Genomic DNA, 13,741 nt, shown 5'->3' with positions numbered 1-13,741 from the left:
ATAGCATTTGTGATTTTCTCTTATCTTATTTGGTACAGAATACTCTATCTCAATGGTTATTGTTTTAATTTAGTATGTTAATTTCCAATTCAGGATTCTAAAATCGAGCAAACATCGCTCCCTCACTAAAATCGAGCAAACATCGCTCCCTCAGGTGTCAGTCAACCTGCGTGGTCTAGACAGTCAACCACGTCTAGACTCATTCGTCAATTTGAACCGCTAACCTTACCTGAACAATCTGCATCCTCTTTATCTGAATCATCTGAATCTCTAGAGTCTGTCCAAATGGCTGAACCCAATGATGCGTTAGCTAAAATTCAAGAGATGATGGTGAATCTTACCCGGGATATGGCCTTTATGAAAGAGGAGATGGCCCAAATGAAAGCCCAGTCTAATGAAAAGGTCTCTACTTCTAGAGCACCTGCGGTTCAACCCCCTCCCGCTATACCGGCAAATCCGAGCCCTGCAAATTTGAACCACCCTTTCATTTCACCAGTAGACGTCGACCTAGAAGAAGGGCAGTACGCTGAAGAATATTGCATTCCAGATGTGGCCCAGTATAATAAGGAAAAACAGGTAGCTGATCAATTGGAGAAGCTGACAAAAGAAATGGAAAGCTTGAAGCATCAAGGCCCAAAGCAGTTCGATATATCTGAGCTGATAATGTCTCCGGGAGTCACCTTGCCCCCTAAATTCAAAACCCCCGATTATGACAAATATGATGGGACTGGATGTCCCCGGAATCATATGAGGTGGTTTATTGAGATGTCGCAGCAGTGTGGGCTATCTCCTGAGCAAATGGCCAGGGTCTTTCCAATGTCTCTTCCTGGGGTGGCGAAGAAGTGGTTTCTGCGTCGGAAACCCGAAGAGGTGAAGACCTTACAAAGCATCTCCAACAAATTTGTAGAGCAGTTTTCTATGGAAGAAGGGATAGAGGTTACCAAGAGGGATCTCAAACAGTTAAAGCAAGGTCCTCTGGAGACCTTTACCTTTTTCATCCGTCGTTGGCGTCGAAAGTCTGCCCAGCTGAGCGAGAGGCTATCAGAAGAAGATCAGATCAAGCTGGTGATCAAGGGTTTGTCGCCGCAGTATTTCCATTTTATGTCCCCTCAGCATTACACCGATTTTGACCGTCTGATTAAGACTGGGACGAGGACTGAGGATGCAATAGCTAAGGGTCTGAGGGCCAGACTTCCATCAGACATCAGGGAGGGAAAGAAACCCGTGGTCGTACAGAAAGAAGTTGACCACGTAAACCATGTTCGCCCAGCGGCCAGGACTGTAACAGAGGTGGCGAGACCAGCGCCAGCCCCGGTAGAGCAGAAACCTCAGAGGCACTTTGATCCCTTACCATACCCTTTACCTCTGATTCTGAAAAAGTTGATAAGGGATAAGAAAATCAGACTACCTGATATTAGGCCAGTACCTAACCCGTTACCCCCATATTGGAGAGCAGACCAGTATTGTGAATACCACAGAAATTCGGGTCACCTCACTGAAAGATGTCTGGCCTTAAAGCATGCGCTCCAGACTATGTTAGAGAACGAAAAGCTTGAGGTGGAAAGGCCCAATGTAACTCGGAATCCCCTTCCCAATCATCGTACAATTCCTCCTCCTACAGCGAATGCCATTTTTGTCGAGGAGCCGGTTCTTGATCCATCCATTCTCATTTGCGCAATCACTCCTGATGAACCTTATATTCTAAGATTTGATCCTGAAGAGATCGAAGAGATGGAAAGGGAAAGGTCTTATGCCCTCTGGAGGGGGAGCACCAGTTTGGCAGAGACGTCCTCTCCATGCGTCCTTCGATGTGAGGATGTTGAGGCAGAAAAGGAAACGCCTTATGTTCTAAGGATGAGTGATTTTGAAGAAGAGGAGGCAATTGAAGCTCCGTATGTTCTGAGAATGGATGCAGATGATTTGCTTCTGTTAGAAGATCAGTGTGACGAGCTTCGTCACGTTACCCGGGGTGGCCGTGTGTTCAAGCCCGCGGAATTGAGAGCAGAAAACCCTGCAGAAGCAGTAAGAGCAGCCGAGAATCAGGGGCAGAATAGGCCGAGTGCAGATGAAGAAGAGGATAATTTGTTGAAGCAGTTGAAGAAGACCCAAGCAAACGTTTCCATTTGGGGCCTACTTATGTCTTCGTCTAAGCACAGGAAGGTTGTACTCAAGGAGTTGAATGCTGCTCAGGTGCCAACTGAGATCACTCCCGATGAGTTGGTAAGCCTAGTCGCTGTAACTAGGGCTTCCAAGGTAATATCTTTCACGGACGATGATTTACCTCCTGAAGGGAGTGACCATGCTCGTTCACTCAAAATTACTGTGATCTGCAACAAGAAAAGGGTACCTGAAGTACTAGTCGACAATGGGTCCGCTCTGAATATTTGTCCACTGAGTACTGCTGCGACTTTGGGCTTTGGACCTGGAGATTTTATTCCCTCAGAGCAGGGTATATTAGCATATGATGGCACCCGGCGAGATGTCATCGGAACCCTGGCCACTGAAATCCAGATTGGGGGAGAAGACTTTGACATCGAATTTCAAGTATTGGACATTAAAGCTTCTTTCTTGCTGTTATTGGGTCGACCTTGGCTGCATAAGGTCGGAGTTATCCCTTCTACCCTTCATCAAAAGTTGAAGTTTGTTCATAACAACAGGGTAGTGACTGTGAAGGGTGACCCAGATTTAGAAATTGGACAGATTTCGCAGGAGCTCGTAGTTGGGAAGGAAGCCGATGTCAGTTTGACAGGGTTTTCTCTGGAGGTGTCGGTCATATCCATGAAAGAAGCCATGGGCGAAGAAGTTTTCTTCTTGACTAGCACCAACTCGAATGTGGTCAGGATGATCCGTAAACAGGGTTATATTCCAGGCGCAGGGCTGGGCAAATATCATCAAGGCCCTACTGAGTGGCCTGTGCTCAGAACTTTCAATGGTCTCTTTGGTTTGAGATATAAGCCGACCGAGCAGGAGGTCAAGGAAATGAAAAGATACATGCTGAAATGGGCCGAGTGCCGCCGCCGGGGTTTAGAATTGCCTATGGGGCCAATCAGTCTGATCAAAAATGGCATTTTCAGAAAAGAGGGGGCAAAATTTCCATTTTGCGGGTTTGCTGAGCCGTGGACCGATGATGTGACAGGGCAGAGGTTTCCGGGTTTCGAAATTTTCTTTGACCTAGAGTTATCAGAAGCGCCAATGAGTGCTCGGATTATTAAGGAAGCATCGGAAACCGATTGGGCCGATGTTTTAGAACTGGGCTGTCTGAATGGCATGTTTCAGATTGAATATCCAGTGGCAGCAGTAGTTGGCAGTGAGACCGAAGCGTCAGAGGTAGCAGTGATAGGCAGAGATGCATTCATTCTGAACCCCGCAGAGTTAATCACCCCAGCCGAGGGACCCTTGACCAACTGGACCTCCCAGGTTTTACCTCGAGTAGTCTTTCAGTATAGTCCCGTTTCCTCAAAAGAGTCAGTAGTCTCTAAGCATACGTCTACTTCCCAGTCTGATATTGAGTTTGTTTATTCTAACGATTCTTTTGATGCAGGTACTCTAGAAGTTGGATCTGGTTCCGGAGTCGGTGACAAGTCTCTTTCTAATAAGGTCGAGTCCAAGAGTACTTTAGATGATGAGTTTATTTCTTCAACTGCACATATGCCAGAGTTGGCTGAGTTCAATGTTGAGTTGTCTGTTGAGTCTGTGAATACATCGTTAGAGTCCAATACAATGCCTGCTGTGGGCTATTCCATTCTTGATGTAACCAATACTATGAATGAAATGAAAGACTCTTTTACATACATTCCTGTTTCTGTTTCTCCTGTTTCCATTTCAAGTACTGAATCTGCTCTTAAAACTGATAATATTAATAATGATAATCAAGATTCCTCCTCTGATGAGGATGCCGACGAAACTCCCCTTGAAATCAAACATATGATTCAACAAGAGGAGAGTCGCCGAGCAAGACCGCTCGAAGAGGAAATTGAAATCGTAAATATTGGTGACGAAACCTTAATTCGGGAAATACGAATTGGCAAAACTTTATCTCCCGAAGAGCGTGAGGAATTAATCACTTTACTTAAGGAGTTCAAGGAGGTCTTTGCTTGGTCTTATGATGACATGCCGGGATTGAGTGAAGACATTGTCCAGCATCGGTTGCCTTTAATCCCTGGCGCGAAGCCAAAGAAGCAAAAACTCCGAAAACTTAAAACAGAATGGGAGTTAAAAGTTCATGACGAAGTTAAAAAGCTGTTAGAAGTAAAATTTATTCAAGTTGTTGAATATCCAGAATGGCTAGCGAATATAGTGCCGGTGCCCAAAAAGGACGGAAAGGTCAGGATGTGTGTGGACTTCAGGGACCTCAACAAGGCGAGTCCGAAGGACGATTTCCCGCTTCCGAATATTGATCTTCTGGTGGACAATACAGCTGGTCATGCTCTGTTATCTTTCATGGATGGGTTTTCGGGATACAATCAGATTAAGATGGCGCCGGAAGATATGATCAAGACAGCGTTTACTACTCAGTGGAGAACTTACTGTTACAGAGTAATGCCTTTTGGGTTGAAGAATGCAGGTGCTACTTATCAGAGAGCTGCTACTGCTCTTCTTCATGATATGATCCACAAAGAAGTCGAAGTCTATGTAGATGATATGATCGTCAAGGGAAAGACTCGACCAGAGCATACTGTTGCTTTAAGAAAATTCTTTGAAAGAATCAGACAGTATCAGCTTGGTCTGAACCCCAGCAAGTGTGTATTCGGGGTTACTTCAGGAAAGCTACTTGGATTCATGGTGAGCGAAAGGGGAATCGAAGTAGATCCTCAGAAAATCAAAGCGATTCAGGAGATGGAACCGCCGAAGACCGAAAAGCAGATCCGAGGTTTTCTCGGAAAAGTTCAGTATCTGAGACGGTTTATAGCCCATCTGACTATGACCTGTGAACCTATTTTCAAGCTTCTGAAGAAGAATTCATCGAAGAAATGGACCGAAGAATGCCAGGTGGCTTTTGAAAAGATTAAGCAGTGTTTGTCCTTACCTCCTGTTTTATCCCTAGTCATCCTGGGTCAACCATTATTGTTGTATTTGTCCATCACGGATACGGCGATGGGTTGTATGCTTGCTCAGCAAGATTCAGGGTCAAAGAAGGAGAGGCCAGTATACTACATCAGTAAGAAGATGCTAGAATATGAGTTAAAGTACACTGTTTTGGAAAAAACCTGTCTAGCATTAGTTTGGGCAACTCAAAGGCTCCGGCATTACTTGTTATCAAGCAAGGTACTTCTGCTTTCACGAATGGATCCGTTGAAGTATTTGTTTGAGAAGCCTGCTCTTACTGGAAGAACTGCAAGGTGGCTGTTATTGTTATCTGAATTCGACATTACTTATGTCACTCAAAAGTCTGTTAAAGGGCGGGTCATCGCAGAACACTTAGCTGATTCTCCTGTGGAAGTGAACGCATTCCTGAAGGCTGAATTTCCTGATGAAGAGATTATGGATATTGAAGAAGATACTCCAAATACCAGATGGACAATGTACTTTGATGGTGCAGTCAACAACCAGGGTCAGTGAATAGGAGCAGTACTCGTATCCCCTCAGAAGGAGTATATTCCTATATCTATCAAGTTGCAGTTTGAGTGCACCAACAACATGGCGGAGTATGAAGCTTGTATTGCCGGACTGGAGGCAGCCTTAGCTTTGCAGATTCAAGACATTGATGTGTTTGGAGATTCCATCTTGATCATTTACCAGACTAATGGAAAATGGAAGACTCGGGAAGATAGATTGATCCCGTATAATGCATATCTCGAATCTTTGGTCCAGAAGTTCAGGAGTATTACGTTTACTCACTTGTACAGAACAAAGAATCATTTTGCTGATGCTTTGGCTACACTGGCTTCTATGTTAGACATTTCAGCAACAATGGAGGTCCAGCCGCTTACAGTGCGATTGCAATGGGAGCCAGCGCATGTGAACGTTATTGAAATAGCAGCCAGGTGCCCAGATGGAAAGCCCTGGTATACAGACATCATGAATCTCATATCTGGTGAAGGGCATCCACCTGGGGCTTATGGGAAAGAGCGCAAAACCCTTCAGAAATTAGCTGCCAATTTTGTTATTTGTGGTGATCAGTTATATCGCAGATCCTTTGATGGAATCCAGCTTTTGTGTGTTGATGAAGACAAAGCAGTTGAGCTTATCGAGCAGACCCATGAGGGAGTTTGTGGACCTCATATGAATGGAAAAATGTTGTCAAGAAAGATTTTGAGACTTGGATTCTATTGGCCCACAATGGAAGCAGACTGCTTCGCATTTGTGAAGAAATGCTATAAGTGTCAAGTCTATGCAAATCTTATTCATGTACCTCCTTCGGAGTTGCACTCTATGACTTCTCCATGGCCGTTTTCAGTATGGGGAATTGACATAATTGGGAAGGTTCATCCGAAGTCTTCGAGCAGGCATGAATACATTCTGGTCGCAATTGATTACTCTACGAAATGGATTGAAGCCGCTTCGTATGCTTCCATTACTTCGAATACAGTTGCAAAGTTCATCCGTGCAAACATTATTTGCAGATATGGGGTACCTCATGAGTTAATCTCGGATAATGGTTCTCACTTCAAGAAGGAAGTAGCGCACTTGTGTGTAGAGTTTAAAATAAAGCATCACAAGTCGTCTCCTTATAGGCCGCAGACGAATGGAGCCGTTGAAGCAGCAAACAAGAATATCAAGGTAATCATCAGTAAGATGACAGAAACTTACAAAGACTGGTCAAACAAGCTTCCTTATGCTTTGTGGGCTTACAGGACGTCGATCAGATCTTCTACAGGTGTCACTCCGTATTCTTTAGTGTATGGAATGGAAGCAGTTTTGCCTGTTGAACTGAGAATCCCATCTCTAAGAGTGATGATAGAGGCAAGCTTGCCGGAATCTGAATGGGCAAAGGCCAGGCATCAGGAACTGCAGATGATAGATGAGAAGAGGCTACGAGCTCTGTATCATATCCAGGGGTATCAAAGGCGGATTGAAAGGGCGTTCAATAAGAAGGTTCGTGTCCGAGATTTGAAACCAGGGGATCTTGTCTTGAAGTCCTATAGGGCACCGGTATTTGATCCAAGAGGGAAGTTTCGTCCAAATTGGTCTGGTCCTTATATTGTTGATGAAGTCCTGCCGAGAAAATCCGTAAGACTCCTCAATGAAAATGGAGAAAAATTAACAGAACCTACAAACCTGGATCAATTAAAGAAATATTACGCCTAAAACACTGGAAGGCCATCTTTGGACGACTTGAGCCGTTTAAGCCAATAACCCAGATTTCGAAAATGAAAACTCCTTTTTGCTAAACTCCTTTGAGCCAAAAGCAAAACCTCTTTATCAAACTTAAACCAGGGGCATCTTTTATGACTTTCGTCATAAAAGATATTAACCTCGAACTACGCGGGACCTGATTCCCATTTTCTTTGGGGATACGTAGGCAGTCTGGATAGTCCATATTCGGTCTAATTGCTCAAAACTTACCAAATGTTAGCCTGTTTGAACCCAGGCCTACCTAAAAAGTCCTTCTGGTGTTATTGGCCCAGGTTGGTGAAAAAAAAAAAAAAAAAAAAAAAAGAATGATGGAGTCTTGGACCCGCTAGACTGAAAACCCGCAAGGGCGGTCTAGGCAAAAGTTAGGGTCATTCACCCGCTAAGTTGAAAACCCGAAAGGGCGGCTTAGGCAAAAATCAGGGTGCTGAGCCTGCTGGATGGAAAAAGCTGCAAGGGCAGACAGTCCAGGCAAAAATTAAGGCGTGCGGTCCGCTGAATCGAAAACCTAAAATGGGCAATTCAGTATGGCAGGGATTTCACAAAGGATGGCTTTTGAAAGCCGATTGTGCTTCCGTTTTGGGCATTACTTCAGAGTTTAAGTAAGCGCCAGCATAATTTCTTTCGATACTTCTTCAAGTTAAAGTGGTTAAAACTAAGTAATCCAAAGGAGGTAATAACCATGACTGAAATACCGAAAAGAGGAATGAAACACTTTTAGATGCGGTATTCAAAAGATCCTAAGAGCGGTAGACTGTTACCACCTTAAACATTTATCAAATTAAGAAGCAGATTCAGTCTCTTTTAGAGTCTATGTTGTGCATTTATCAAAGTTTTCGTCTGTCATCTGTTAAAGTCTCGTTTATCGTGTGTCAAAATCTTTCATTGTCAGGTCAAAGTCAGGTCTTTAAGGTCAAGTTTAGCCTTTACTTCTCTTGAGGCTGGGGCGATAAACTTTAAAAGCAAGAAGTTGCATCTCCTGCGGACAGAGCCGAACAGAGCAGAGTTCAGAAGGGGCAATTTTTCAAGTTTACTCGGAATGTTATCACGAAGTGCAGGAGAAAGAATGCTTTGAGCAGAACCCATTTTCCTGTATTTGTAAAAGCTTTGTAACCTCAAGTATTTCTTTGAAATGAAAGCCTTCAGTTGAACCCTTGCGTTTGGCTCTCTTTTGAATCTTGTAATGGAAATAAAATCATACTAGGGGCATCTTTTATGACTTGGTTTCCCAAGTCATAAAAGACGTCGAACAAAACTTTAGGGTTGAGATGGCTATTCTTGTCAAATAAAGATAAGAAAAGCTCAAACATCTCTTTTCGAGCTAGGCCCCTTGATCAGTTTTTTTTAGAAAAAAAAAAAATCCAATCCTCGTTGGAATTTAAAATTGAGTTTTGTTTTTTTTTTAAATATAGGCAGAGTTTTGGTTTATTTGTTTAAAGGGGCCAATGCCTGCGAGATTTCATCGAATGCCTTTGAGTTATACCTGTGGTAAAGGTTATGATTTCCAGATCTATTCCAGCTGTGCTATGTCTTAACTATCTTTCCTCCTCTCTGACCTCTAGGAGGTTAAGTTAGGGGTGACCTGATCGTCATTTTCAGAATAAAAAGTTTGAGATATCATCCTCTCCGGTATTGATAGTTTGAGTCTCCTCAAACGTTCTCTACCCGTCTTGTAATCCGGTATTGAAAGTTTGAGTCTTCTCAAACATTCTCTACCCGTTTTGAAATCCGGTATTGAAAATTTGGGTCTTCTCAAATATTCTCTACCCGTCTTGTATTCCGGTATTGAAAGTTTGAGTCTTCTCAAACATTCCTTACCCGTTTTGAAATCCGGTATCGAAAATTTGAGTCTTCTCAAATATTCTTTACCCGTCTTGACTGATCTGGCTCTCGATTCCAGGATAAAAACTCGATGTATCATCATCCTTTCCGGTATTGAAAGTTTGAGTCTTCTCAAACATTCCTTACCCGTTTTGAAATCCGGTATTGAAAATTTGGGTCTTCTCAAATATTCTCTACCCGTCTTGTATTCCGGTATTGAAAGTTTGAGTCTTCTAAAACATTCCTTACCCGTTTTGAAATCCGGTATTGAAAATTTGAGTCTTCCCAAATATTCTTTACCCGTTTTGATTGATCTGGCTCTCGATTCCAGGATAAAAACTCGATGTATCATCATCCTCTCTGGTATTGAAAGTTTGAGTCTTCTCAAACATTCCTTACCCGTCTTGTTTTCCGGTATTGAAAGTTTGAGTTTTCTCAAATACTGCTTTACCCGTTTTGGTAATTTCATAATCCGGTTTTGAGTCTTCTCAAGTATTCTTTACCCGTTTTAGCTCCCGATAATTAGTCGAGTGATTCTGGGTTCAATTTGTCAATCAAAATCTTCAATCTTTGATCCAAGCACCGAGTTAAGAATCGGTGAGAGGTTATCTCCCTTTTGCTTTCAGTCTTTGAGTCTCATAATGTTACTTTGTTATTTTACCTTCGTGGATACCATTTTAAAATCAAAACTCAAAAATTTGCTTTTCCTTATTTTTGAGCCGGCCAAAATGTGTTGTCTTGTCAGCTTTGCCATTCGTGTGACAAGCACACTCTGCCAAAGAGGGGCATCTGTAGACACCCCATTTTGACCGTGTCCTAATCCCTCCCTGTTGGAGCAAAACCACATCAAATGAATGAGATAGGACCCCAAATTTCTTACCAAGTTAACTTAGGATCCCACCAAGGTCCCTGTAAAATTTCGTCGCGATCCGAGCCCGTTTGCCTAGCAAACGAGCTAAGATAGTGTCGTGGGGCAAGTTCAGAAGGGTGGTGATTTAGCCAGAAAAAGGGTGCGCAGGAGCCTAAAAAAAGCAGTTCAAATATTCCGTAATGGGCTGTCCGGGGAGATATAGGGGTATGCAAATTAGTGTACAACTTAATTGAGGGGTGCATTATCCAGAAGCTGGGCATTTCTGTAAATAAGAAAGATTCCTTTCTTCTTTTGCAAGTAATCATTAGACCCTAATCTAGCTTAAGGGGGGGGTTAAGGGTTAGGATTAGTTGGGAGAGCATCTTAGGAAGCTTCCTAGGTTGTTAAAAAGCCCTCGATCCTAGCCCTCCATCCATAAAGGTGATTTGGAGGGTTGAGATCAAAAGAGAGAAGATATTTTGCAAAGATTTATCCCCCCTGTTTCCTACCTGGACCACTAGCCCTATATAGAAGAATACCAAAATACATATATGGGGGGCTGCCCAAGGAACAGCAGGGCTTTGAATAATATCATTTCTATTTTTCTCGCCCGGGCCACCCCCTTTGCTGTGTAAAATGGGGGTCATTGAATACATTAGAGGGGATGTCTCGGAGGAAAAGGGGGATGTAAATATATAATCTTCTCATTGCATATAAAATAAAAAGAGAGGGCATCGAAGAGGAGGAGGATTTTTCGTTTTTCCGTTTGCAAAACCAGAGAGCAGAGAAAGAGGAAGAAAGCAGAAATCCCTAAAAAAAAATAAATCCAAACCCATTCCCACCACCACGAACCACCACCTCAACCCCATTCTCCTTCTTCCTCTTCTCTTATTTCTCAAAAACCACATCCCAAACCACACCCACCATTTTCCCCACCATCTTCTTCTCCGGCCTTATTTTCGGCCGAAATCCGGACACCCTTGCCGGAATCCCACCACCTCCATACCCATTTCCCCTAATATCCAAACCCATCTCTAGCCACCGACCGATTCTACCACCACCACCCCATTCCCATTTTTCTGCAAAACCCACTACCCCATTCCAAACCCACCACCATCTTCTCCCTTCCGGTTCCATCTCAGCCGCACCACCTCCGGCCTCATCTCCGGCAAGCTACCATCACCAACCATTTTTCCTCCACCCACCATCGTCTTCTTCTCCTCCTTCTTCATTTATCTTATTTCTCCTGCAAAACCCTCTTCTTAAACCCCATCTACTCCGGCCGTCCTTGCCGGAATCCGGCCGGTTCCGACCACCCAAAGCCCATCCCCCCCGATGCCCACCTTTGATTTCATCTCAAATATACTCTTATAAACCCTCACCATCCCAACACCACCATTTTCTTCTTCCCATTCTTCATTTATCCTTTTCCTCTTTGAAAACCAAGACCAAACCCACTTCAAAACCATCTTCAATTGCTTCCAGAAAAACCCCATCTCCATCAAACCCACCATCGACCTTCTCTGATTCCGAAAATCTCACCGGAATCCGAACACAACCCCCATTAATTCCGGTCATCCCCTTGTTCTTGTCCCTACAGATTTCACTTTCATCACCATTGCAATCCACCATAGATTCGTGAAACCCCCTTTCATTTCCATCCACACCTCCATCAGATCAGGTATTTCTATTGGAATTCGACAATTTCATTGTAATTTGGGGAGCAATTGGAGGTTCTTGGTGGTCGCGATCATTCATCCGCAATACAAAAAGAGGAGGTGATCAAGGAGAGAAAAAAAAAAATTCGATTCATCTCATCAGGTACTCCTTAGCTTTCCCCTTGTTTTATTTGGTTGTTCTCCTGAAATGCTTTCATGGATTCTTTACATTTTTGGATTTTCTTACTCATCTCTCTCCAGTCCGTAAACTTTTATCATTCTCTATGAAGTTTCGGTTAGCTTGATTCTACCTGTTTTCTTTGGTATGGTTTATGAGTTCCATTGCAGTACCGGTTTTGCCCGATAGATTTGAGAATTCTGATATCAAGTGGTGCATTCTGTCAGGCAGTTTTACCATATATGTTTATAAAGAAGGGTTTCCAGCCAATCATTCTTGATCCTTTTAGTGTATAGTCGGATTCGCGCTTAGGGGATTGAAGGTTTTGGCTGATCTCGATGTAGTGCAGAGAGAATTTTACACAATGGATTTGAATCTTGTTTGATTCCAAGAATAGAATGGGGTGATAAAGAGAAGCTTGTTTTCTAGGTCTTATTTTGTGTGGGTTCGTAAAGCAGAGCCGCAATGTCTTTTGTGTGGAATTTTACCCCTGTTGTATAATCAGTAGATTATACCGCGCCCTTGAGGAAGAAAATGTTTGGCTCTTTGGATCATAACTTCGGGCTCTCATGTTAGTGGATGGCAATTTCAGTTGCATAGAAATTCATCCTTCGAATAATTCCGGTGGATAAATTGGGTGGCTCGATCTTGGCTCTCACCCAATGAGACCCATTCTTGAGATCCGGCGTTGGAACTTCATTTATGTGGGTTAGTTGCCCACCGGTAGCTCGGTTCATGATACTAAGGTGGGTAGGTCTCCTTTTCTTGTGAGATCCATGTTTGCTCACTCTAAGGCATTTAACCTCTTGGGAGGCATTACTAAAAAAAATAAAATAAAAATCGTAATTATCTCAGATTCGATGTTTAGACGAGTATAAAGGAGATTAACAATTAAAAAAATATATGTATGGAGAGTAGAATCGTTTGAAAGAATGATCAGCTTCAAAGAGCAATTCATGGACTCTATGCATCCATGGACCTTATCCTCGCTTCTTTAGTAATGCAGAATTCTTCATCCAACATGGGATGTATTAATGCCGTTGATGGCCCTTGTTTTTTTTGCAACATTGCATTAATCGCAAAATCTTTGGGGAATTTGTAGAGAGTGGTGTAATTCCATTTTTTTGTGATCTGTGAGTATTTGTGCTTGAAAGCATGAAAATATAATGTCTCATATAGGAATTAAATTTGTTCCCATCTCAACTGATAATTCCTTAATTAAAATTCGATGCCGTAGATCATGTTTATCTTTTGAGTATGACCCCGTCTTTTGGAGTATCCTTGAATCTCTGATCATAATCCAAGCTTCTCTGTCACTTTTTTTTTCTTGTTCGATTATTCTTTCATTCCCTCATAGGGTTAGTAATATCATATCGCTGCATGTTCTCATTTATGCCCCTTTAGCACATCAACTGGCTGCGTGAGTGTCCCTGTTCATATTGGTAGTTATTAAGCAGCTAGATTGGTCTCCTTTTCTTCTTCTTCTCCTTCCCCTTCTAGCTTGCGTATCATTTGGGTTCTTTGGATATTTTCCCATCATTAGAGATTTGCATTAGAGTTTAGGATCCTGTCTTTCCTTCTTTCAGAGTCAGTCATTGCTTGTTCTTCAGGATGCTCTTCGCATTTCGGGGTCCCATCGATTTTGGGTACCTGTTCGGGTTCGAGCTATGAAGGAGTCATCCCGAGCCCATTATTTTAGAGGACTTGCATAGTCCTAGTAGTGTTTTCCCTTCTAATCTTTTCTTCATTTTATGAGACTGTTTAAGTCTTTCAGGTTTCTTTTCTTTGTCATTTCAAGCCCATCTCTAGAGGGACTTGCACAGTCCAAATAGCATTCAATTTTCTCAAAAGACTTGCCTAATCTTTTAGATCCAAATCTTTGGAGACAGGCATTGTCTCACTAATGAATCAACCTGAGTCAGCCCCTAGGAGACTACCTCT

The 13,741-nt window shown here is 42.8% G+C and overlaps 1 protein-coding gene across 1 annotated transcript; it reads left to right on the top strand.

Annotated features, from left to right (window-relative positions):
* The first annotated feature begins 285 nt into the window (after positions 1-285).
* On the top strand, positions 286-6,581 carry LOC143858930 (uncharacterized). The gene is made up of 6 exons (XM_077369638.1): positions 286-3,826; positions 4,280-4,359; positions 4,468-4,536; positions 5,314-5,522; positions 5,847-6,207; positions 6,564-6,581. The coding sequence occupies exons 1-6, from the start codon at positions 286-288 to the stop codon at positions 6,579-6,581; spliced, it is 4,278 nt and encodes a 1,425-aa protein (XP_077225753.1).
* The last annotated feature ends 7,160 nt before the right edge of the window (positions 6,582-13,741 follow it).

This window comes from Tasmannia lanceolata, unplaced genomic scaffold, assembly GCF_043159265.1.
Source record: "Tasmannia lanceolata isolate RefF3 unplaced genomic scaffold, GAP_Taslan_0.1 ptg000029l, whole genome shotgun sequence".
Lineage (NCBI taxonomy): Eukaryota > Viridiplantae > Streptophyta > Magnoliopsida > Canellales > Winteraceae > Tasmannia > Tasmannia lanceolata.
This window is presented reverse-complemented; position numbering and strand designations above follow the sequence as displayed.